Below are 24,182 nucleotides of genomic sequence, written 5' to 3'. Positions count from 1 at the left end.
AATATTTCACTAAGATCTTAATGCTTTTATAAACATTTCAAATATGTCGCAAAGATTTCGCAATTATTTAGAATAAACTAAAAATATTTCAATGATTTCAATTATTTTCCAAAGATTTCAAATGTTCCGCAAAGTTTTGAAGAATGTCACAAGCATTATCAAATATTTCAAAAATATTAGCAAATATTTTAAATATGTCGTAAAGATTACACAAATATTTAAAAATAAATTTAAAAGATTTCACGAAGAAATAAATGATCTAATAATTTCGTAAAGATTTCAAATATTTCAAAAACATTTCAAAGATTTCAAAAATTTCAATGATTTCCCAAAGATTTCAAATGTTTCCCAACGATTTGAAGAATTTCACAAATATTATCAAATATTTCAAAATATTTCAAAGATTTCACAGACTTTAAACACTTCGCAAAAATTTTGGATAGTTTAAAAATATTTCACAAAGATTTCAATGATTTTAAAAATATTTCAAATATGTCGCAAAGATTTCGCAATTATTTAGAATAAATTAAAAAGATTTCACGAAGGAATAAATTATGTCCTAATAATTTCATAAAGATTTCACAAATCTTTCAAAAATATTTCAAAGATTTCCATGATTTTCGAAAGATTTCAAATGTTCCGCAAACATTTGAAGAATATTACAAATATTATTAAAGATTTCAAAGATTTCACAAGGATTTTAAATATTTCGCAAAAATTTTGGATAGTTTAAAAATATTTCACAAAGACTTCAATGATTTTCCAAAAATTTAAATCATTTTTACAAATATTACAAAATATTTCAAAAATATTTAAAATATTTCGAAAAGATTTCACGAAGGCATAATTGATCAAAAATATTTTCAAATGTTTTTATTGATTTTCCAAAGATTTCGCAAAGATTGCAATCATTTCAAAAAAATTTCTAACATTTTATAAGTATTTCAATGTTTTCCCAAAGATTTAATTGATTTCAAATATTTCATAAAGATTTCGGATAGATTAAAAAAAAATTCAAAAAAATTTCAAAAAGATTTCAATCATTTCAAAAATATGATTAAATATTTATAAAATATTTGAAATAGTTCGCAAAGATTTCGGATAGATTTAAACTACTTCACAGAATGTAATGATTTCTCAATATTTCAACCATTTCAAATATTGTAAAATATTTGGCAAAGATTTCAGATAGATTAAGAATATTTAAAAAAGATATGAATTATTTCACAAAAATTGCAGGTAGATTTTTGTAAAAATTCAAACGATCTGATTAATTTAATCATTCGATACATATACGAAAATGTTGATTTTAGCAGGTGATGGAAGAAGGAGTAACACCGATGGATGATGAGAAATCTCTATACACAGAAGTGATTCTTGAGTCTGGTGCCTCAATTGAATTGGCGCCCAAATTTCGAAAAGAAGAAGTTAAATTGCTTGAGGTACTCCGAGCCGAACACGTGAAGCAAACAGCTCATCACAAGTTTACCATTTCGGTATGTAAACATTAAAAAATATTTATTTTTTATGTTATTTTATGCAAATTAAAAGTAGTTTCGTATATTTTATTACTTTAATTCTGAGAGATTTATCAGAATTTTAATTTTGGGACAGGCCATTTCTGCAAGGAATTAGAATTTTTACTTTGACATAGGGAATTTTCTGCAATTCGGCACGATTTGAAACTTTTAAATTTTTGGAAAAGGGATTTACAATTTCCTAAGTTTTAATAGAAAATTCTGCAAATATGTCTCATTCTTATTTGAAACAATTTATTTTCTAAAAGAATTATAATTCTGGATTGGGACAGGGAATAAAAGCAATATTTTTTCATTAAGTAAAACATTAGAATTATTCAGACTTGGATTTATTTGTATTTTTGTACAGGAAATTTTAGTTAAGAATGATAATTTTGTGTCTAGGGCAGGGAATTTCGTAAAGAATTACAATTTTCTCTTGGAACAATTAATTTTTGTCAGACCGCAGAAAGTCTTGGAAAATTAATTTAATTCTAATTTATAAAAAGGTAATTTTCTAAAACAAACCCACCTCGAAGTCAGAAGTTTTTTTAAAAAATTTCTTTTTCCAAATTAGAATTTTAAAAAAATTGTAAAGCTTTGTTTTCAAATAAAAAATTGTCTAGAATTTGAAACTCTTTTTCCCAATTTTAGTAAGAGGGAGTTACTATTTTTTAGAATTTATGAAATAGAAACTTGTGTTCCATGAAGAATTATAATTTAGAAAATAATTTTAGAAAGTTTAGAAATTATTTTTATTTTATTTTATAAAAATGAATTTTCAAAAACAATCCCTATTCAATGGCAGGATTCTTCTAAATTTCAAAATTCCTTGTTCCAAATCAGAATTTGTTTGAATTTAAAAATCCTTTTTCTTTTAAATAAAATTTGTCCAGAATTGGAAACTATCCTCTGCGAAATTTTATAAGAAGAGATTTACTCTTATTAGGAATATAGGTAGAAACTTTCATAATAAAATATAATTTTAAATGGGAATTTCCATAACGAATTATAATTTAGAAAATAATTTTTTTGTTCAAAAACAAAATTTGTCACGATTTAAAACTTTCTGCTTCCAAATTTTGTAAATGGATGTAATTTTGTCTTGAAAGCGGAAAATTTTAACGTAAGATGGAAAATTTTGGAAAATTATTTTAATTCTACTTTATAAAAGGAATGTTCAAAAACAATCCCTGTTCAAACTCAGAATTCTTCGAAATTTAAAAATCTCTTGTTTTAAATTAGAAGTTGTTTGAATTTTAAAATCCTTTTTTTCAAAATTTGAAACTTTCCTCCTCAAAATTTTATAAAAAGAGAGATACTATTTTTTTAAATTATAATAGATAAAAACTTTTGTAAATAAATGTAATTTTAACTATAGGAATAGGGAATTTGCATAAAGAATTATAATTTATAATATAATTTTAATTCGGATTTAGTAGAGAAGTATGTTAAAAATCCTTGATCAAAGTCAGAGTTCTTCATAATTTGATACTTCACACTTCCAAATTGCAAGAAACTTATGCTATGATTGGAAGATCGTATTAATTCTACTTCATAAAAGGGAATTTAAAAAAAAACCCTGTTCAAAGGCAGAATTCTTCAAAATTTTAAAATCCTTTTTTTTTTAAATAAAATTTTTTCAATATTTGAAACTTTCCTCTTCGAAATTTTATGAAAAGAGAGTTGCTATACTTTAGAATTATAATAGACGCTTTTGTAAATAAGTATAATTTTGATTGGGAACAGGGAATTTTTTTAAATAACTGTAAATATTACGTGGAAGAGGGATTTTCCGTAAAGAATTATAATTTAGAAAAGAATTTTCATTCTAAATTAGAAGAAGGGATTAAAAAACCTATTAAATAGAATTAAATGATTTCTATAGTACAATTCTGATTTATAACAGGGAATTTTTGAAATAAATTTAATTGTATCTTGGAAAAAGGAATTTTTTTTAATGAATTTAATTGTGATCTGGTACAGGGAATTTTCTAAGAGGATTATAATTTTGTCTTCGAACAGATAATTTTCGACATGATGTAGAAAATTTTGGGAAATTATTTTAATTCTAATTTACAAAAAGGGAATTTACAATAAAAAATCAAAACTTAAGAAATTTAAATTGTGGACCAGAACGAATAAACAAAGACAAAAAACTCCTATTATAATCTGAAAAAATAATAGTTTTCGGACAAAAATAAAAAAGATGAAAGGAATTTCAATTTTTTTTTAAATTTTTTAATTTTAATTTTTTCAGATTACCATAGGAGTTTTTTTGTTTGTTTGTTGTGGTACAAATTTGGTCTTTGGATTCTTGTTTTTTTACAGGAGTTTGCATTTTAAAAAATCGCTCTTCCAACTAAAAATTTGTCAGATTTTAAAAATTCCACGTTAAAAACAAGAATTTTTAAAAATAAATATTTTTTTGCAAATAAAAATTTTCTGGAATTGAAAACTTCCCTCTCCCAAATTTTAGAAAAAGTGAATCACAATGATTTGGAATTATAATAGAAATTGTTCTGAATAAATATAACTATGACTTCGAGCATGGATTTTTTGGAAATAAAAGTAGTTTTTACTCGAAACAAGGAATTTCCATAAAAAATTATAATTTAGACTTTGGGACAGGGAATTTCCGTAAGTAAGTATAATTTTAACTTCGGAACAGGAATTTTTTTTTTAAATCCTAATTTTATCTTGGAACAGGTTATTTTTTTACCAGAAACGGGAAATTTTGGCAAACAATTTTAATTCTGATTTCTATAATTTGGATTTACAAAAAAAATATATATTTTTTGCAAAGATAATTTTGGTAGGATTCGAAACTTTTTTTCTTTCAAATTATAGTGAAATATTTTAACTATATTTCAAAATTATAGTAGAAAATTTTGTAAATAAATATAATTCTGACTGAAATAGATTCTGGTTTAGAAGTAAGGAATTTAAAACAATACCAGTTTCATTTACTAATGAATTATAGTAGAAAAAGTTGTTGAGCAGAGAATTATTTACATGGAGCATGAAATTTGGGAAAGTTATTTTTATTTATAAAAAGGGATTTTACAAAAAAAATCATGTTTCAAGTAAAAGTTTATCAGATTTAAAAAATTCCTCATTCCAAACCAGAATTTATTTTAATTAAAATATTTTTGTTTGAAAATAAAAATGTTCTAGAATTGAAAACTTCTCTCTCCCAATTTATAGAAAAAGGGAGTTACTATGATTTTGAATTACAATACAAAATGTTGTAAATAAATATAATTCTGATTTTAATGAAGGCAGAATACGAAACTTCTTTCTTTCAGATTTTAGAAAAAGGGAGTTACTGTATTTCAGAATTATAGTATAAAATGTTATAAATAAATATAATTCTGAATTGCAACAGAGACTTTTTGACATAAAGCGGGGTTTTTAGAAAATAGTTTTAATTCTAGTTAAGAATAAAAGGAATTTAAAACAATACCAGTTTCAAGTCAGAAATCGTCATAATTTGAAAATTTGATTTGAAAATTATCTCTTCTAAATTTTAGTAAAATGGAGAATCTGAATGGAAATCTGAATTATAGTAGAAAGTGTTGAACATAATTACCTATATGGCGCGGGAATTGAGGCAAATAGTTTTAATTCTAATCTATAATTCTTTAAAAAAATTCTCTTCCCAAATTAGAATTATTATGACCAAAAATTACCTGATGTTCCATCTCAGAATAATCATTCTTTTCTGAAATTTCCTGTTGTAAATCGTAACTCTCTGGAATCTTTTAAAGCGTTTAGAAATTTCTTGAATTTACCGAATAAAATTAACAATTGACCGGGAGAAACCCGGAAATTTAAAAATGTCCGTCGGGCAGACACCTTGATTTATTTTATTATAAATAAATAAATAAATAATATGTTACTGTTCCAGTTTAAAGGCATTGCAGGCAAATTAGAAATCCCCGTACTAAGAGCAGATAAGCGATTCTTCTCTTTGAAACATCGAAAAGAAGGATCCGAAGAATGGGGAATAGTTTCTGATGTCGTAGTCGACGAGGGCAGCACTGTCGTCATGTTAAGAAGTGTTTTACAGGTAGGAAAAAAATTTTCTACCAGTTTTGGTTGGGTTCAATCATTTTTTTATTGTCCATAAAACTTTTTTTTAGGTTTACAATCACTTTAATGTGCCAGTATCTGTTTATTATATGACAAAACGAGGAAATGAGGTTGAACGAGTCGGAACTGTAAACCCTGATGAAGGTTTAAATCTTCCTTTAGATGCCGTTTACACCCCTACCAATATTTATTGGCTTTTCTTCAACGTTGAAGGGTGAGTCTTTTAATTTTAATTAATTTTGTTCCAAAATTTTTTGTTGTTGAAAATTCAATTACATATATGAAAATGTTAATCATTCTTTCTTTTTTTTATAGAAAATTAATCTTGTTGTTTGAAAATTTATCTTTTTGTTAAAAATTAAAATATTTAGTTATAAATTTATCAGTTTTCGTTAAGCGTTAAATTATTTTGTTGAATTTTTTTTTTAATTCAAATTTTTTTTATTTTAAATTAAAATTTTTTTAAACGAAATATCAACCATTACATTTCTTCTAGAATTCTTCTTTTTTTTGAAAATTTAGATACTTTGTTGAACTTCTTTGTTAACATTTCTTTTTTTTTTTAATAAATTATACAATTTTGTTTAAAAGTTTGTTTTGGTTGAAATTAACTTTTTTGTTGGAAATTCTTATTTCAGGGTTGAAAATTTAACTGTTTTTTCTCCAAAATTCATCTTTTTTATTTATTTTAACTCTTTTTTTTCTGCCAAATTCAAATCTTTTTTTTATTGAAATATCAACTAATACATTTTTTGTTAATAACTATTTTTTTGTAATTCAACTACTGGGTTCGAGTCCTTTGTTAAAATTCCTTTTTTTAATGAATTTAACAATTTTGTTGAAATTTTTCTTGAAAAATTGTATTTGTTAGTTGAAAAATAACTTTGTAATATAAAACTGAAATCTTTTTGATTGAAATATCAACTATTATATTTTTCATTGAATCTTTTTGTTTGAAAATGGTATTTTGTGGTAGAAAATTCAATTAGTGTTTAGAAAATTCTACAATTTTGTTCAAAAGTTTTTTCTTGTTGAAAATTTAATTACATATATGAAAATGTTCATCATTCTTTCTTTTTTGGTAGAAAATTAATCTTGCTGTTTAAAATTTATCTTATGGTTAAAAATTGAAATATTTAGTTAAAAATTCATCAGTTTTTATTGTTTGAATTCAAATGTTTTTTATTTAAAATAAAAATATTTTTTGATCGATATATCAAACATTACATTTTTTTCTAGAATTCTTCCTTTTTTTCAAAATTTAACTACTTTGTTGAACTCCTTTGTTAACATTTCTTTTTTTATCAATTTTATCATTTTGTTCAAAAGTTTATTTTTTGTTTTAAATTGGACTGTTTTTTTTATTGATAATTCGTCTTTTTGGATTAGAAAATTAATTGTTTCAGTAACAAATTCAACTATTTGGCTCAAAATTAAATTTTTGATTTAATTTACAATTTTTGTCTTTTTGGTTGGAAATTAATTCTTCTAAACTGAAATATGATCTATTTGTTTTTTTGTTGTTGAAAACTGAATTTTCAGTCGACAATTTATAATAAAATGTTTATCATTCTTTTTTTTTAATAGAAAATTAATCTTGTTTGAAGATTTATCTTTTGGTTGAAAATTGAAGTATTTAGTTATAAATTCATTAGTTTTCGTTAAGTGTTAAATTATTTTGTTAAATATATATATATATATTTTAATTCAAATGTTTTTTATTTAAAATTAAAATAATTTTTTAACGAAATATCAACCATTACATTTTTTTCTAGAATTCTTTTTTTTTTTTAATTCAACTACTTTGTTGAACTTCTTTGTTAACATTTCTTTTTTTTATAAAATATACAATTTTGTTCAAAAGTTTGTTTTTTTGGAAATTCTTATAGGGTTGAAACTTTAACTGTTTTTTCTCCAAAATTCATCTTTTTTATTTATTTTAAATCTTTTTTCTGTCAAATTTAAATCTTTTTTTTATAGAAATATCAACTATTACATTTTTTGTTAATAACTATTTTTTTGTAATTCAACTACTGGGTTCGAGTCCTTTGTTAAAATTCCTTTTTTTAAATGAATTTAACAATTTTGTTGAAATTTTTCTTGTTCTCATTGAATCTTTTAGATTAAAAATGGTATTTTTTGGTAGAAAATTTAACTATTGTTTTAAAAATTCTACAATTTTGTTCCAAGGTTTTTTCTGGTTGAAAATTCAATTACATATATAAAACTGTTCATCATTCTTTTTTTTTTGGTAGAAAATTAATCTTGTTGTTTGAAAATTTATCTTTTGGTTAAAAATTGAAATATTTAGTTAAAAATTTATCAGTTTTTATTGTTTAAATTCAAATGTTTTTTATTTAAAATAAAAATATTTTTTGATGGAAATATCAACCATTACATTTTATTCTAGAATTCTTTTTTTTTTGAAAATTCAACTACTTTCTTGAACTCCTTTGTTAAAATGTTATTTTTTTATAAATAATACAATTTTGTTGAAAAGTTTATTTTGTTTGAAAATTGGACTGTTTTATCGAAAACTCGTATTTTTTGGTTGAAAAATGAACTATTTTGGTAGAAGATTGAACTATTTGTTTAAAAATTAAATTTTTAGTTGATAATTTAAATCTTTTTTAAAATTATTTTCTTGTTGGTTAAAAATTAATTTTTCTAACTGAAAGTTGAACTGTCCTCTTTATTTTCTGAAAATTGATTTTTGAGTTTATAATTCAACTAATTAGATAAAATTGTTCATAATTATTTTGTTGTTGTAGAAAATTGTTCTTGTTTGAAAGTTCATCTTTTGGTTGAAAATTTATTTTTATAGTTATAAATATATTAGTTTTTTCAACTATTAAGGGCTTAAAATTTAATGCAGCCCGGCACCTTTTTTGAACATAAGTTTTATTATTTGGTGGAAAATTTTAATAACATTATTGCAATTTTAACCTTTTCATTCAAAATTCATCCTTTTTTATTTAAATTCTTATGTCAGGGTTGAAAATTTCACTGTTTTTTCTAAAAATGTCATCTTTTTTATTTAATTCAATTTTTTTATTGAAATATCAATTATTGCATTTTATTGAGAATTTTTTTTAACTCAACTACTTGCTTGTATCCCTTGTTAGAATTTCCTTTTTTTATGAATTCAACAATTTTGTTGACATTTGTCTTAAAAACTCGTATTCTTTGGTTAAAAAAAAACTATTTCTGTTACGCATAAAACTGAAATCTTTTTTGTTGAAATATCAACTATTATATTTTTCATTGAATCTTTTTGATAAAAATTGTAATTTTTTTGTAGAAAATTTAATTATTATTTTGAAAGTTGTACAATTTTCTTCAAATTTTGTTTTTCTTGAAAATTGGACTGTTATTTTTTGAAAATTCGTCTATTTGAGTTGAAAAGTTAACTATTTTTGTAAAAAATTCAACTATTTGGTTAAAAATTAATTTTCCAAATGAAGATCGATTTTTTTTTAAATTTTGTTATTTTTGTTTGAAAATTAATTTTTTTAACTGAAAGTTAAACTATTCTGTTTATTTGCAGAAAATTGATTTTTTAGTTTAAAATTCCACCATTTAAATAAAATAATTATTCATAAATTTTTTTTAGGGTATTTATCTAGTTTGACAGCTTTCCTTTTGGTTAAAAATTGAACTATTTAGTTACAAATATATATGATTTTGTTAAGTGTTCAACTATTTTGTTGAAAATTAGTTTTTTTGGCTTGAATTCAAATGTTTTTATTTAAAATTAAAACCTTTTTTTGCTGAAACATCAAATATGACATTTTTTCTAGGATTCTTTTTTTTTTTTTTTTTGAAAATTCAACAATTTTGTTCAAAAGTTTTGTTGTATTTGAAGGTTCTATTTTTTGTTGAAAATGTGCCGTTTTTGGTTGAATTCAACTCCTTCTGATATAAAACTGAAATCTTTTTTGTTGAAATATCAGCTATAACATTTTTCATTGCAAATTTATCTTCTTGAATAAAAAATGGATTATTTAGTAGATATGTTTTTTTTTAATTCTAAAATTTCGTTTAAAAGTTTGTTTTATTTTTTAAATTGGACTGTTGTATTGAAAATTCGTCTTTTTAGGTTGAAAAATTAACTATCTTAGTAGAAAATTAAATTATTTGGTTAAAAATGAACTTTTTAGTTAAAAATTTAGAACTAACTGAAAGTTGAACTATTCTGTTCATTTGCTGAAAATTGATTTTTCAGTTTAAAATTCAACTAGTTAGATCAAATAATTGTTCATAATTTTGTTTTTTAGAATATTAATATTCTTTGAAAGTTCATCTGTTGGTTAAAAATTTAATTATTTAGTTACAAATATATCAGATTTTGTTAAGTGTTCAACTATTTTGTTGAAAATTAATTTTTTTGCATTAATTAAAATGTTTTTTATTTTAAATTAAAATTGTTTTGGTTGAAAATTCTTCTTTTTGGTTGAGGATTATACTATTTGTTGAAAAATTCGTCTTTTTTAATTGAATTTAACTGTTATTTAAAATGTTTTTTGTTGAAAATTCAACAGCTTAAAATTTTAAAAAGATAATCTAATTTAAGTCAAAAATTTTTGGTTGAAAAAATATTAAGTTAACTGAAAATTAAAATATTCCATATTTCTTAATCACAAATTGAACTATTTGCTTAAAAATTCGTCTTTTATTTGTAGAAAATTAACTTTGTTTCAAACCCAATTTTTTGTAACTGAAAATTTAATAATTTCATTTTTGATTGAGAATTGATCTTGTTTAGTTGATAATTCATCTATTTGTTAAAAACATGTTTGTTTTTCTAGTTTAATGCAACTGCTTAGTTGAAAATTGAACTACTTTGTGTAAGATTTATTTTTTTATTTGAACATTCAAAATTTTAGTTTTAAATTCATCTCTTTGGCTGAAAATTCGTTATTTTTTAGTTGAAAATCTATTTTTTGAACTTAAAATTGAACTATCCCTTTTTTGTTTGGAAATTGATATTTTTTAGTTTACAAATTTATCTCTTTTATTAAAATTCGTGTTCTTTTGATTAATTTTTTAAATTGAAGATTCAATTATTATTTTTTGGTCGAAAATTCATATTTTCCAAGTTTAAAATCTGTTTTTGTTGAGGATTCAACTCTTTTGTTGAGAGTCGTCTTTTCATAGAAAATAATTCTTCTTGTCTGAAAATTTATCTTTTTGGATAAAATTTCAACTATTTGATTGAAAATTTATCTGTTTTATTTGAATATTTTACTTTTTTGTTAAAAATTTGTCTTTTTCGGTTTAATTAAACTGCTTTTGATTTAAAATACAAATATTTTTCTTAAAATGCCGATTACTTGGTTGAAAGTTGAACTAATTTGTTTGTTTTTCTTGTTGATATTTAATTTTTTGAACTGAAAGTTTAACTGTTCAATTTTTGGTTGCAAATTTATCCTTTTTGGTTAAAAATTCCTCTCTTGACTTTTAGCAGATAAAATGTATTAAATAATTTTACTTTTTTGGGGTAAATTTTTGAATGAATTTTTTGAAAAAATAATAGTACTTGTTTGAAAATTGAACAACATACTTTGTTAAATAATTTTTTTATCAAAAATTTCTGATTGAAAATTATTCTTATTAAGTTGAAAAAATTCAACTATTTGGTTGAAAATTCGTCTCTTGGTAGAAAATAAATTTTCTTGTCTGAAAATTCATCTTTTGATTAAAAGAAAATGTATTCCCAAATTTTCCTTTAAAAAATGTTTCTTTGGCTTCTTCTTGTGAGTAATTTTAGGACCAGAATGAAATAATTAAAATCAAATCATGAAAATCAACTCTTGAATTTATTTTCAGATATATGGTTTCGATAGAACCATTTATTTGGAAAGACTTGCAAAAAACCGTATCCATGACAAAACTTCTGAAATGTGAACCTCGCTCTAAACAGGAAAGGAGTGAACCATTTTATGTGCAGGTATATTTTTTGAATGGAAATTTTGGCATTGTTGTCCTATTTGGGCAAAGATTTTTTTAAATTAAATTTTCATGTTTTTAGGCTGTGGGTGAAATTGAACAAGTGTATTTTGAAAATACGACTCGACACACAATGGCAAGCACAATTTACAATGTTCACTTGTATCCATCAGTGTATCTGAAAAATTTCTTACCAATTGATATAACCGTTTGCCAAACTGGTACTGCACAAGAGGTCAAAATAGAGGCTAGTAAGACCTTACAATTGTCCACGATAGATCCCAGTAAATCGACGATCGTCATCAAGGTGAAATCTCGTTTTTTTCTTTGTTACTAAAACTATTTTGTAGAGTTTTCAAATTTTGAAGAGATTTGGAATTTACCTAAATTCTTTGTAATTATCTTAAGTTTTTTTAATTCACTTGAATTTCTCTAAATTTACTCTAATTTACTCTATTCTACTTCAATCGATTTTTCAAATTTTCGTAAGTTTTAATTTAGTTGATCGTGAGGATGAAGTAAAAAAATGATCAAAGGATTTGAAATATTTAAACGTATTTTTTTTTTCAAATTCCTTGGGATTTTCAGGACCTTTAAGAAAATTTTAAAAGAGTTGAAAGGATTTTAAATAATTTGGATTATTTCAAAAGATAAAAAAGAAATTTTTTATTGATTTCAGTAATTTAATGGTATTTAAAAGAATTTGAAATACTTGAGATCATTGTAAAAGATTCTCAGGCGTTTTCAAGGACTTTAAAAAGTTTCCAGGGCTTTTAAAAGACATTAAAGGATTCGAAATATTTTAGAAAATTTTAAAAGATTCTCAGAAATTTTTGTGACGAGATTTTCAAATATTTTTTGCAATTCATTTGGAATTCGTGCTGAATTATTAATAATTAATCCTAAATCCTCTTGAATTATTTACAATTCTTTTAAATTAACTCATTTCTACCAAATTCCATTAATTTTTCCATATATTTAAATTTTTTTCAATTCACTTGATTGCATTTTAAATTTAGCTTAATTTTTTCTCCAGTGAATTTCATCGAATTCATCGAATTTTTTTCGATTCCTAAAATTGTCCCAATTTATTTGAATTCTTTTGAATTTAACTTGAATTGTTTTGTAGGCATTAGTGACTGGAGATTCATCAATTAATGTAAATAATCGTTTCTTTGGTTGCAAATTTAACTCTTCATAAAAATTTATTTCAAATAAATTTTTTCAACTGAAAATTTAAATATTTGGTTTAAAATCCGTTTTTTTTTTCTTGAAAATTAATTTTTTTAACTGAAAATTTAACTAATGTAGTTTAATATTTCATCAATTTAGTTAAAAATGTAACTATTTAATTTTTTTTGGAAAATTTCTCGTTCTTAGTTAAAATTCATACAATTTATTGAAAATTTGACTTTTTTAAAAAATTAATTCCCCTTGGTTGATAATTCATATTTTTAGTTATTTCTGATTTGTTTTCAATTCACTTGATTGATTTTTAAATTTAGCTTAATTTTTTCAATAAATTTGGTCGAATTCTTTTCTTTTAAATTTATCTAAATTCACTAAAAATCTGTTCTAATCAATCAATTTTTTTTCGATATCTAAAATTGTCCCAATTCATTTGAATTCTTTTGGATTTAACTTGAATTGTTTTATAGACATTAGTAACTGAAGATTCATCGTTTTATGTAAATAGTTATTTCTTTGGTTTCACATTTAACTCTTTTGATAAAAATTTATTTTAAATAAATTTTTTCAACTGAGAATTTAAATGTTTGGTTAAAATTTCGTTTTTTTGTTGAAAAAAAATTTTTTAACTGAAAATTTAACTAATACAGTTGAATATTTCATCAATTTAGTTAAAAATTAATTTTTTTAACAAAAAATGTAACTATTCAATTTTTTTTTGAAAATTTCTCGTTCTTAGTTAAAATTCATACAATTTATTGAAAATTTAACTTTTTTTAAAAATTAATTCCCCTTGGATGATAACTCATATTTTTAGTTGAAAATTCATATTTTTTATTGGAAATTTAAATGCTGAATTCTTAATAATTAATCCTGAATCCTCTGAAATTTTTTGGAATTCTTCTTAATTAACTCATTTCTACGGAATTCAATTAATTTTTCCGTATTTTTTAATTGTTTTTAATTCACTTGATTGATTTTCAAATTTAGCTTAATTTTTTAAAATGAATTTTATCGAATTCTTCTCTTTTCTTTTTAAATTTCTCTAAATTCACTCAAAATTAATCGAAAACAATCAATTTTTTTCGATTCCTAAAATTGTTCCAATTTATTTGAATACTTTTGAATTTTAATTGAATTTTTCTGTAGTCATTAGTGACTTCGTGCGTTAGAAATTAGTAGGGTTTCAAAGATTTGAAGAGATTTATATATTTTTTGGAATTCACCCTGAATTCTTTTAAATTCTTTAGAATTCATTTGAATTTTTATAATTTACTTGAATCCTTATAAATTCACTAAATTCCACTTAATTCAGTAAACTTTTTTTCATATTTTAAAATTGTTTTAAATTCATGTGATTTTTTTGTATTCACCTTGAATTTTTATGGATTTCATCGAATTCTTCTCTTTTATTTTAAATTCCTTTAAATTCATTCTAGTTTCACGGGAATCAATGGAATTTTTTTGATTTTTTTACACTTTTTCGAATTCATTTTAATTAATTTTAATTTGTAAGAATAAATTTTTCATTTCAAGAATTTTATAATGCTGTTTTAAAGACTTATAAAACTAAAAAATAGAAGCGTTTGAAATCGTCAATTTGAGATAAAAAACATGTTTAGTTGATCAACTGTTAATGAAAATTGTAATGACTTTAAAAATTTTAACGTTAAATATTAAACTTTTTAAATCTGAAGGATTTTATTAAACCATTTAATTATTTGGTTAAAAATTTATATTTTTTAATTAGAAATTGAATTAGTTCGAAAATTTATCTACTATGTGAAAAATTCTTTTTGTAATCGTTTTTACCAGTTGCAGATTCATAATTTTAGTTGAAAATTCATCAGTTTGATTGAAAATTAATTTCCTTAACTGAAAATTTAACTACTCCATTTTTGGTTGAAAATTTATCTTTTCTAGGTAAACATTCAACAATTTGTGTCAAAATGTATCTTTTTTTGGATGAAAATTCACCTTTTTGTCATAAAATTTAACTATTCCAGTTAAAGATTTATCATTTTAGTTGAAAATTTATCAGTTTGGTTAAAAATTAATTTCTTTAACTGAAAATTTAACTATTCCATTTTTGGTTAAAAATTAATATGTTTTAGTTCAAAATACAACAAATTTGAATGAAAATTTGCCTTTTTTATTGAAAATTCAACTATTCCGTTGAAAATTCGCGTATTCTGTTGAAAAAAAAATTATTTTTTTGTAGTAAATTATCTTTTTCTTTCAAGGTTGATCCTCTTGTTTTTTGTGTGAAAAGTAATTTTTTTAACTGAAAATTTAACTTATTCCACTTGAATATTCGAAAGCTTTAGTTGAAAATTCATCTGTTTGGTTGAACATTAATTTTTTTTTAAATAAAACTTAATTATTTAAGTTTTTGTTGTCAATAATTGATCTTTTTTAGAAAATTGTTTTTATTCAACCATTTTAGTTGAAGATACATTGTTTTAGTTGAAAACTCTTGTGTTTGGTTTAATATTAATTTTTTTAACTAAAAATTTTAGTATTCCATTTTCGGTTGAAAATTATTATTTTTTTAGTATAAAATTCAACTATTTAGTTGAAAAGCTGTCTTCTTTAATTTAAAATTCAAATACTCCATTAAAAAATTATGTATTTTATTGAAAATTGTATTTTTTGGTATAACATTCAAGTATTCCAGTTAAGGATTCATAATTTTTAGTTGAGAATTCATCAGATTGTTTGAAAATTTATTAATTTGACTCAAAATTTAAATATTCCATTTGGGGTTGCAAATTTATCTTTTCTAGGTAAAAATTCAACAAATTGGATGAAAATGTATCTTTTTTTAATGAAAATTCAACTTTATGGTTGAAAATTGATATTTTTAAATTAAGAATTAAACAATTTTTTTCAAATTCATGTAATTTGTGGAAACATAGTCTCTTTTTTAGAAATTTAATTTTATTGTTTGAAAATTCATCTTTTTGGCATAAAATTTAACTATTCAAGTTCAAGATTCATACTTTTTTTTGTTTTTTAATAACTCTTTTGTTAACAATTTTTTGGTTGTAGGTTCATATGTTTAATTAAAATTAATTTTTGACTAAAAATGTAATTATTCAATATTTGGTTGAAAAACTATATTTTTTAGTTGAAAATTCGTCTTTTTTGGTATGAATTAATCTTCTTGGTTTAAATTAAATTTTTTTGGTCAAAAATTCAATTAGACCAGTTAAAAATTCAGAATTTCAGTTAAAAAAATCATCTTTCTAATTTAAAATTTAACTATTCCATTTAAAATTTTACAATTTTATTTGAGAATTCATTGCTTTGTTTGAAAATATAAGTATTTTTTTGTTATAGTTATTTTTTGTGTGGAAAGTAATTTTTTAAACTCAAAATGTAACTTATTCTAATTGAACATTCCAAAGTTTTAGTTGAAAATTCATCTGTTTGCTTAAAAATGATTATTTTTTTAGTTTAAAATTCAACTATTTGGTTGAAAATTTGTCTTTTTTATATTAAAAATTCAACTATGCTCTTTAAAAATGATGTATTTTATTGAAAAATTGTATTTTTTCGAAAAAAATTCTAGTGTTCTAGTTAAATATTCCTAATTTTAATTAAAAATTAATTTTATGGTTTAAAATTTAACCATTCCAGTTTAAGATTCATAATTTTACTGAAAAATTCACCACTTTAGTGGAAAATTAAACTGTTTTCTTGAAAATCCGTTTTTTTTTTTCGTTGAAAATAAAATTTCAGCTAAAAGCTGAACTATTTCATTTTTTTTGTTGGATATTGATATTTTAGTGGAAAAATTAATTATTTCTTTAAAAATTCATTTATTTTGCAACGTTTTGCTCTTTTGTTTAAAAAAAATGTTTAGAATGAAAACCATGAATTAAAATGTTTGTCTTTCGCGGAAAATATGGATATGTTACGTTTAGTTGACCGGAAAAATTGAAAAACTTGACCAGGAAAAACCGGGAAATGTTCCTGATTTGATTTAAAAAAATTCTTACAGCTCTCTCAATATTTGGAAAAAGACTGGTCTTGCAATGTTGATATTTCTACGGACCCGCCAGAGTTTTCGGTTTGGTCTTTCGAATCTTTCGACAGTGCACAAAAAGTAGTTATGGACTTAGGAATACATTCATCGTTCAAACATGGTTCAGTAATAATGGCTATTTACTGTCCATTCTGGATGTTAAATAAGACTGGATTGATGCTTTCGTACAGAGTAAGTATAATTTCTCTTGTAAATTAGTATTCTTTTGCTTTATTAACAAAACAATATATGTTTTTTACTGTCTAAATCTCGGAGTGATAACAGGATGTCTATTAACTGGAAAAACTTGGAATTTTCTGGAAATATGCATATTCCTGGAAGAAGGTAGAAATTTCCGGGATTTTTTTTTTTTTAGTCAGGAAATTTTTTTGAGGGGGTGCTTACATTTTTTTAAAATTGTAATATGAAATGAGTTTCATTTCTAAAAGTAGTTTTATATTACTGAATTTAACTGTCTAGTTGAAAATTATTTATTTTTTTCTTAATTCTAAATTAACTTTTTTAACTGAAAATTTAATTTGATTATTGTGATAAAATGTGTCCCTTTTGGCAGAAGATTAATCTTTTATTGGGTTAAAAAAATTCAACAATTGGTTTGATATTCTTTTTTTCTCGAATGAAAAATCTTTGTTAGTTGACCATTCCACTTTTCTTGAGAATACTTATTTTCTAGTTGAATTTAACCGTTTTTGGTTTAAAATTAAAACACTTTATAGTTAAAATAGTAGTTTCTTTGGTTGGAAATTAAATTACATTTTTGAAAAAAAAATATTTCAGTTGAAAATAACAATATTTGGTTGAAAATTCGTATTTCTGTTGAAAATCAATTATTTAAACTGGAAATTTAACCAATACAGTTGAATATTTGATAATTTTATTTTTTTAAATTATACTAAAAATATAACTATTCAATTTCTAGTTGAAAATTTATCTGCTTAAGTTCAAAATTTGCCTTTTTTGGTAACAAATTAATACTCTTGTTTGAAAATTCATCTTTTTTGTTAAAAAATGAATGCTCTTAGTTGAAAATTAATATTTTTCGTTAAAAAATAAATCCTCGTGGTTGATAATTCATCTTTTTGTTTGAAAACATAACTATTTTTTTGAAAATGGATTTTTTTATCTAAAAATTTGACTTTACTTTTTTCATTGAAAATTTATCTTTTTAGTTCCATGTTTAACTTTTTTTAATTCTTGTTTTTTTGTTGTTAATTATTTGTCTTTTTTAATTAAAAATTCAACTGTTCCGTTGAAAAATTGTATTTTTTGTAGAAAATTCAAGTGTCCTAGTTAAATATTCATTATTTTAGTTGAAAAGTCATCTTTTTAGTTTAAAATTTAACTATTCCAGTTAAAGATTCATAATTTTATTTGAAAATTTATCATTTTGTTGGAAAATTGAACTATTTTGTTGAAAATCCGTTTATTTTTGTTATGTTAAAAATAAAATTTCAACTATAAGTTTGACTATATTATTTTTTTGTTGGATATTGAAATTTTTAGTCGAAAATTTAATTATTTATTTAAAAATTCACTTATTTTGCAATATCATGATCCTTTGCGAAAAATATGGAACATATGGTTGACCTCTTTGTTGAAAATTAATATTTTTCGTTAGAAAATTAATCCTCTTGGTTGATAATTCATATTTTTAGTTGAAAATCCATGTTTTTTCTTCAAAATTCAACTGCCTGCTTAAGAGTTAAAATCTTTTGTTTAAATTCACTTTTCTTCGAAGATTCATCATTTTAATGGAAAATTTATCTCTTTGGTTTAACATTGAAATGTTTTATTAAAAATTAGTTTTTTAACTGAAAATTTAACTAATATCGAGTTAAATATTTCATCATTTTTGTTGGAAATTAATTTTTTTAACTGAAAATGTAAGTATTTAATTTTTGGTTGAAAATTTATCTTTTTTAGTTAAAAATTAAACTATTTTTTTGTATAATTCATGTATTTTTTGTTGAAAATTTGTCTCTTTTTGGCAAAAGATTAATCTTTTATTTGCTTGAATATTCCAAAATTTGACTGAATTTTTTTCCTCTCAAATGAAAATTCTTTTTAAGTTGACCATTCAAATTTTCTTAAGAATGAATATTTTTTAGTGGAATTTAACTGTTTTTGTTTTAAAATTAAAACATTTTTTAGTCAAAATATCATCTATCATATATTTTCTTGCCCTTGAGAATTCATCTTTTTCAATTCAAAATTCAATTAATTGGTTGAAAGTTAAACTCTTTTGTTAAAAATTTAATTTTGTCGAAAAAAATAATTTTTAATTCCTTTTTTAACTAACTATTGCAGTTGAAAATTTAAATATTTGGTTGAAAATTTGTTTTTTGTTGTGAAAATTGAGTTATTTAAACTTAAAATTTAACTGAAACAGTTGAATATTTTATAATTTTAATTGAAAATTGATTTTATCGAATAAAATTGTAACAATTCAGTTTTTAGTAGAAAATTTATCTTTTTTAGTTGACAAATAATGTCTTTTTTAAATTGGTCTTTTTTGGTATAAATTTACTCCATCTTTTTGGCTGAAAATTCAACTACCGGGTTGAAAATGAAACTCTTTTTTTTTAATTTCACTTCTTTTTAAGATTCATAATTTGAATGGAAAATTTATCTCTTTGGTTTAGAATTGTAATTTTTTGTTTAAACATTAATTTCTTTAACAGGAAATTTAACTGAAGCAATTGAATATTCCATAATTTGTTTTTAATTAATTTTTTAACTAAAAGTGTTACTATTTAATTTTTGGTTGAAAATGTATCTTTTTTTTTATAATTCTTGTATTGTGTTTAAACTTGATATTTTTGGGAAGAAAATTATTCCTCTTAATTGATATCTCTTCTTTTTTAGTTAAAAATTTAACTCTTCCAGTTGAAGATCAATCATTTTAGTTGAAAATTAATCTTTCTGCTTGAGAATTCAACTAGTTACTTGGAAAATAAAATGTTTAAAAATTTTTTTTTTTGGTTGTTGAAGATTCATTATTTTAATTAAATATCCTTTTTCTTATTAAGTTTTTTAACTGAAAATTTAACCAGTGCAACCTAGTGGAATATTTCATCATTTTAGTTGAAAATTCATCTTTCTGGTTGAACGTTTAACTACCTTGTTGATTGTTAAACACTTTTGTTAAAATTTCACTTTTTTCACGATTAATTATTTTAATTGAAAATTCATCTCTTTGGTGAAAAATGTAACTATTTTGGTGAAAATTTGATTTTCTGGGTTGAAAACTAGTTTTTTTTTTGGGTTAAAAATTAATTTTTGAAACTCAGAAGAAAATTCATCTTTTTGTTTAAAAATTAAACTACTTTGTTAAAAGTTAAAATCTATTCTTAAAAGTTACTTTTTTGTTGTTGATAATTTATCAGTTAAATTAACAATGTATCTCTTTGGTTAAAAATTTTACAATTTTATTAAAAATTAAGTTCTTAACTGAAAATTTAACTATTACACTGAAATATTTTATTATTTTAGTTGAAAATTAATTTTTTTTAGTTTGAAAATTTGTCTGAAGGTTTGCAAGAACTGAAAAAAATTGTTTATAATAAACTCGTGGAATTTTATGCATATTTCTAGTAGATTATTTAAAAAATGCGAAATACTTTAATGGCGCAACACTGAAAAATTAAATCTGACCTGGAAAAAATCTGGAATTGGCAGAGAATTTCAGTCCAGGATTGAGTAGACACCCTGTATACATTTTTTTCAAGTTTTTGGATAAAATCCATCGCTTATTAACTATTAGCTTACTACTTAGTAGGGTCGGTCAAAAATAAAAAATTCTAGGATTCAAAATCATCACGTCGCTAAAAAGTAGCAAAAAATGTTTAAAAAATGGATGGTTGCAGAATTTTTTAATTTTCTTGAGTTTCAATTTTTTTTACATTCCTGGAGGTCTTTTTTGATCAGCTTTATTAAAATCTGCACTGAAGAAAGCTTTTTTGATCTCCAGAAATGTGAAAAACATTTTTATTGAAAAAAATTTCAAAAGTGCAAAATAGAAATTTTTAAACAATTTTTGTCAAGCCACTTTATCGCGTGGGAGCGATTTCGCATTCCAAATTTTTTTATTTTTTATTCATCCTACTACTTAGTTTTTGCATGACATAGAAAGTATACTTGTCTTTCGTTTTTATTTATCTTTTTGTGATTTTTTTTTTAATTCAGAGTTCCGTATACGTTTTTTTAACATTTACAGGACACTTTTAATTTATTACACCCACACTCTAGAAACATTATCGAAAAAATGTATTAAAAAAGAAAAATTATTAACTCTACGATTTATAAACTAGCTTTGGTTAAAGTTTTGGTCAAGTTTTATTGTAAATTTGTCTTTTCGGGTTGAACATTCAATTGATTTTGTTTGAAAGCTAATTCTTCTTTTTAGTTGAATATTAAACTTTTTTGTTTAAAGTTTATTATTTTTTGGTTGAAATTGAATTTTTTTAATGAAAATTTCACTATTCCAGTTTTGGTTCAAAATTGATGTTTTTTAGTTGAACATTAATTTTTGTTTGTTTGAAGACATAAGTATTTTTTTAAGGTTATTTTTTTTAAAAATAATTTCTTTAACGAAAAATTAAATATTCCATGTTTTGTTGAAAACTTATCGTTTCTTGTTTAAAATTCATCTGTTTTAGTTAAGAATTAAAATATTTTGTGGAAATTTCCACTATTTGATTTTGAATTAATTTTTTCTGTTCGAAAATCCATATTTTCGGGTTTAAAATTCAACTTCTTTTGTAAAACATTTGACTTTTTCGCTTGAAATTTCAACCGTTTGGTAGAAAATTGAAAATATTCTGGGAAAATTTAATTGCTTGGTTAGAAAAGAAAAAAAAATTTTATGGGAAATTCATATTTTCGAATGAAAAATTCAACAGTTTTGTGGAATATTTATCTTTCTTGAAAATTTGAGAATTTGGTTGTATTCTTTTTTCATACTTCACTCAAAAATCATTCTTGGTTGAAAACTTAACTATTATTATTGTATTATACTATTTTTTTATTTGAAAATTTAACTATTCTACTTTTGTTTGAAGTTGGATCCTTTTTAGTGGAAAATTCTACTATATTGGTAGAAAATTCAACTGTTTTATTGAAAATTAACTTTTTTATTAAAAATGCATATTTTGAGTGGAAAATTCAACAATTTTGTAAGAAAGTGGTTTATTTTATTTTAAAATTGAACAATATGGTTGAAATTATTTTGATCTCGTGACGGAAAAATCTTTTTTGGCAGAGGATCTAACTTTTTTGTGAAAAATTGTCTTTTTGATCGAAAAATCAACTACTTAGTAAAAATGGAACAAATATGTTGAAAATTTATTTTTTTGTTTTTTAAAGATTCATTTTTTAGTTGAAATTTCATCTCGTTGGTAGAAAATTTATCTTTTCCATTTTTTGTTAAAAATTGGTCTTTTTTGGTTTAAAATTCATATATTTTGTTGAAAATTCATCGTTTTTCACTGAAAAGTCGTTATTAGTTAAAAAATCAACTCTTTTGTTGAAAATTTATTTTTTTTTTAATTTAAAATTAATTCCTTTAACTGAAATTTATTAGGTTTGAATGATTGTGTATTTGGGTAGAATCTTCATTTTTTTCGTTGAAAAATTCTTCTTGGTAGAAAATTCTCTCTTGGCTGAAAAATCAAATCTTACGTTGAAAATTTAATTATTTTGGAAAAAAATTCATCTCTTTGTTTGAAAATGTAAATTTTGGTTAAAAATTTATATTTTCTCGTGGAAAATTAAACAATTTTGCAGAAAATTGATCTTTAACTTGACAATTCAATTATTTGGTTGAATTTTTGTCTTCAGTTTCGACTGAAAAAAACTTGGTTGAAAATTCAGCTCTTGCTGAAAACTCGTCTTTTTTCGTCTAATTCAAATTAGAATTTAAATATTCCATTTTTAGTTGATAAATCATATTTTTTTATGGAAAATTTAACAACTTTGTTGAAAAATCGTTTTTTTTCGCTGTAAATTAATTTTTTTAAATTGTAGTCTTAATTATTTCATTTTTGGATAGAAATTCATATTTTTTCGTTAAAAATTCCATTATTTGATTAAAGATTTGTCCTTTTAGTTTCGAAATTCATCTCTTCTTGAAAATCTCATATTTTTTGGTTGTAATATCAATTATAAAATTTTTTGGTTAATAATTCATCATTTTTAGTTAAAAATTCCAGTACTTGATTAAAAACTCGTATATTTTGTTCAAAATTCGTTTTTTTTTGTTTTTTTTTGGTAGAAAATTAATCATCGTTCTTCAAAAGTTATCGTTTAGTTAAAAATCCATACATTTGATTAAAAATTACACTATTTTCTTTAAAATTCAACTGTTTCTGTTTGTTATACATTCTTGTTAGTTAAAAATTCGGCAGTTTGGTTTAAAAATCGTCTTTTTTTGGTAGACAATTAATCTTCTTGATTGAAAATTCATCTTTTTAGTTGAAAATTCAACTATTTGCCCAAAAATTACTCTATTTTGTTAAAAATACAACTGTTTCTGTTTGTTTTTCATTCTTTCAATTTGAAAACTCCATAATTTGGTTTAAAAATCGTCTTTTTTATAGAAAATTAATCTTCTTTGTTGAAAAATCATCCTTTTTTCGTAGAAAATTACATTATTTGATTAAAAATGTGTTATTTAGGATTCATCTGTTTTTTTCATTGAAATATCAATTACTACATTTTTTATTGGCAATTCATCATTTTTAGTTGAAAAGTACACTATTTTGTTAAAAAGAAAATTTTTGTTTAAAAATTCAACCATTTGGTTAAAAATTACTCTATTTTGTAAAAAATGCAATTGTGTTTGGTTTAAAACTCGTCTTTTTTGGTAGACAATTAATCTTTTTGATTGAAAATTAACCTTTTTAGTTGAAAATTCAACTATTTTGTTAAGAGTACGACTGTTTCTGTTTGTTGTTCGTTCTTTTTATTTTATAACTAGACAAATTGGTTTAAAAATCGTCTTTTTTATTAGAAAACTAATCTTCTTGTTTGAAAATTCATCCTTTTTTCGTTGAAAATTACATTATTTGGTTAAAAGTTTACCCTTTTGGATTCATCTCTTTTATTGGAATATTTTTTTTCCGTCAAAATATCAATAATTACATCTTTGTGTGGAGAATTCATCATTTTTAGTTGAAAATTACACTGATTTGTTGAAAAGTAATTTTTTGTTTAAAAATTCAACCCTTTGGTTAAAAATTACTTCATTTTCTTGAAAATGCAAATTTTTGTTGAAAATGACATAATTTGGTTCAAAATTTGCCCTTTTCGATTCATCTCTTTTATTGGAATATCCTTTCTTTCCATTAAAATGTCAATTGTTACATTTTTTGTCGAGAATTCAT

At 22.3% G+C, this 24,182-nt stretch overlaps 1 protein-coding gene across 2 annotated transcripts in view; it reads left to right on the top strand.

Annotated features, from left to right (window-relative positions):
* LOC117170643 (vacuolar protein sorting-associated protein 13) overlaps positions 1 to 24,182 on the top strand; it is a 171,335-nt gene that overhangs the window by 94,000 nt on the left and 53,153 nt on the right. Inside the window, exons 28-33 of one of the 2 annotated variants that reach the window (XM_033357554.1) lie at positions 1,317 to 1,496; positions 5,428 to 5,589; positions 5,663 to 5,826; positions 11,442 to 11,562; positions 11,644 to 11,868; positions 16,756 to 16,971. In XM_033357554.1, coding sequence (XP_033213445.1) covers positions 1,317 to 1,496; positions 5,428 to 5,589; positions 5,663 to 5,826; positions 11,442 to 11,562; positions 11,644 to 11,868; positions 16,756 to 16,971 — 1,068 coding nt within the window. Of the gene's footprint in view, positions 1 to 1,313; positions 1,497 to 5,427; positions 5,590 to 5,662; positions 5,827 to 11,441; positions 11,563 to 11,643; positions 11,869 to 16,755; positions 16,972 to 24,182 lie in introns of both variants that reach the window. The other variant, XM_033357553.1, reaches the window with a different exon arrangement.

This window comes from Belonocnema kinseyi, chromosome 4, assembly GCF_010883055.1.
Source record: "Belonocnema kinseyi isolate 2016_QV_RU_SX_M_011 chromosome 4, B_treatae_v1, whole genome shotgun sequence".
In the NCBI taxonomy this organism is placed as follows: domain Eukaryota; kingdom Metazoa; phylum Arthropoda; class Insecta; order Hymenoptera; family Cynipidae; genus Belonocnema; species Belonocnema kinseyi.
This window is presented reverse-complemented; position numbering and strand designations above follow the sequence as displayed.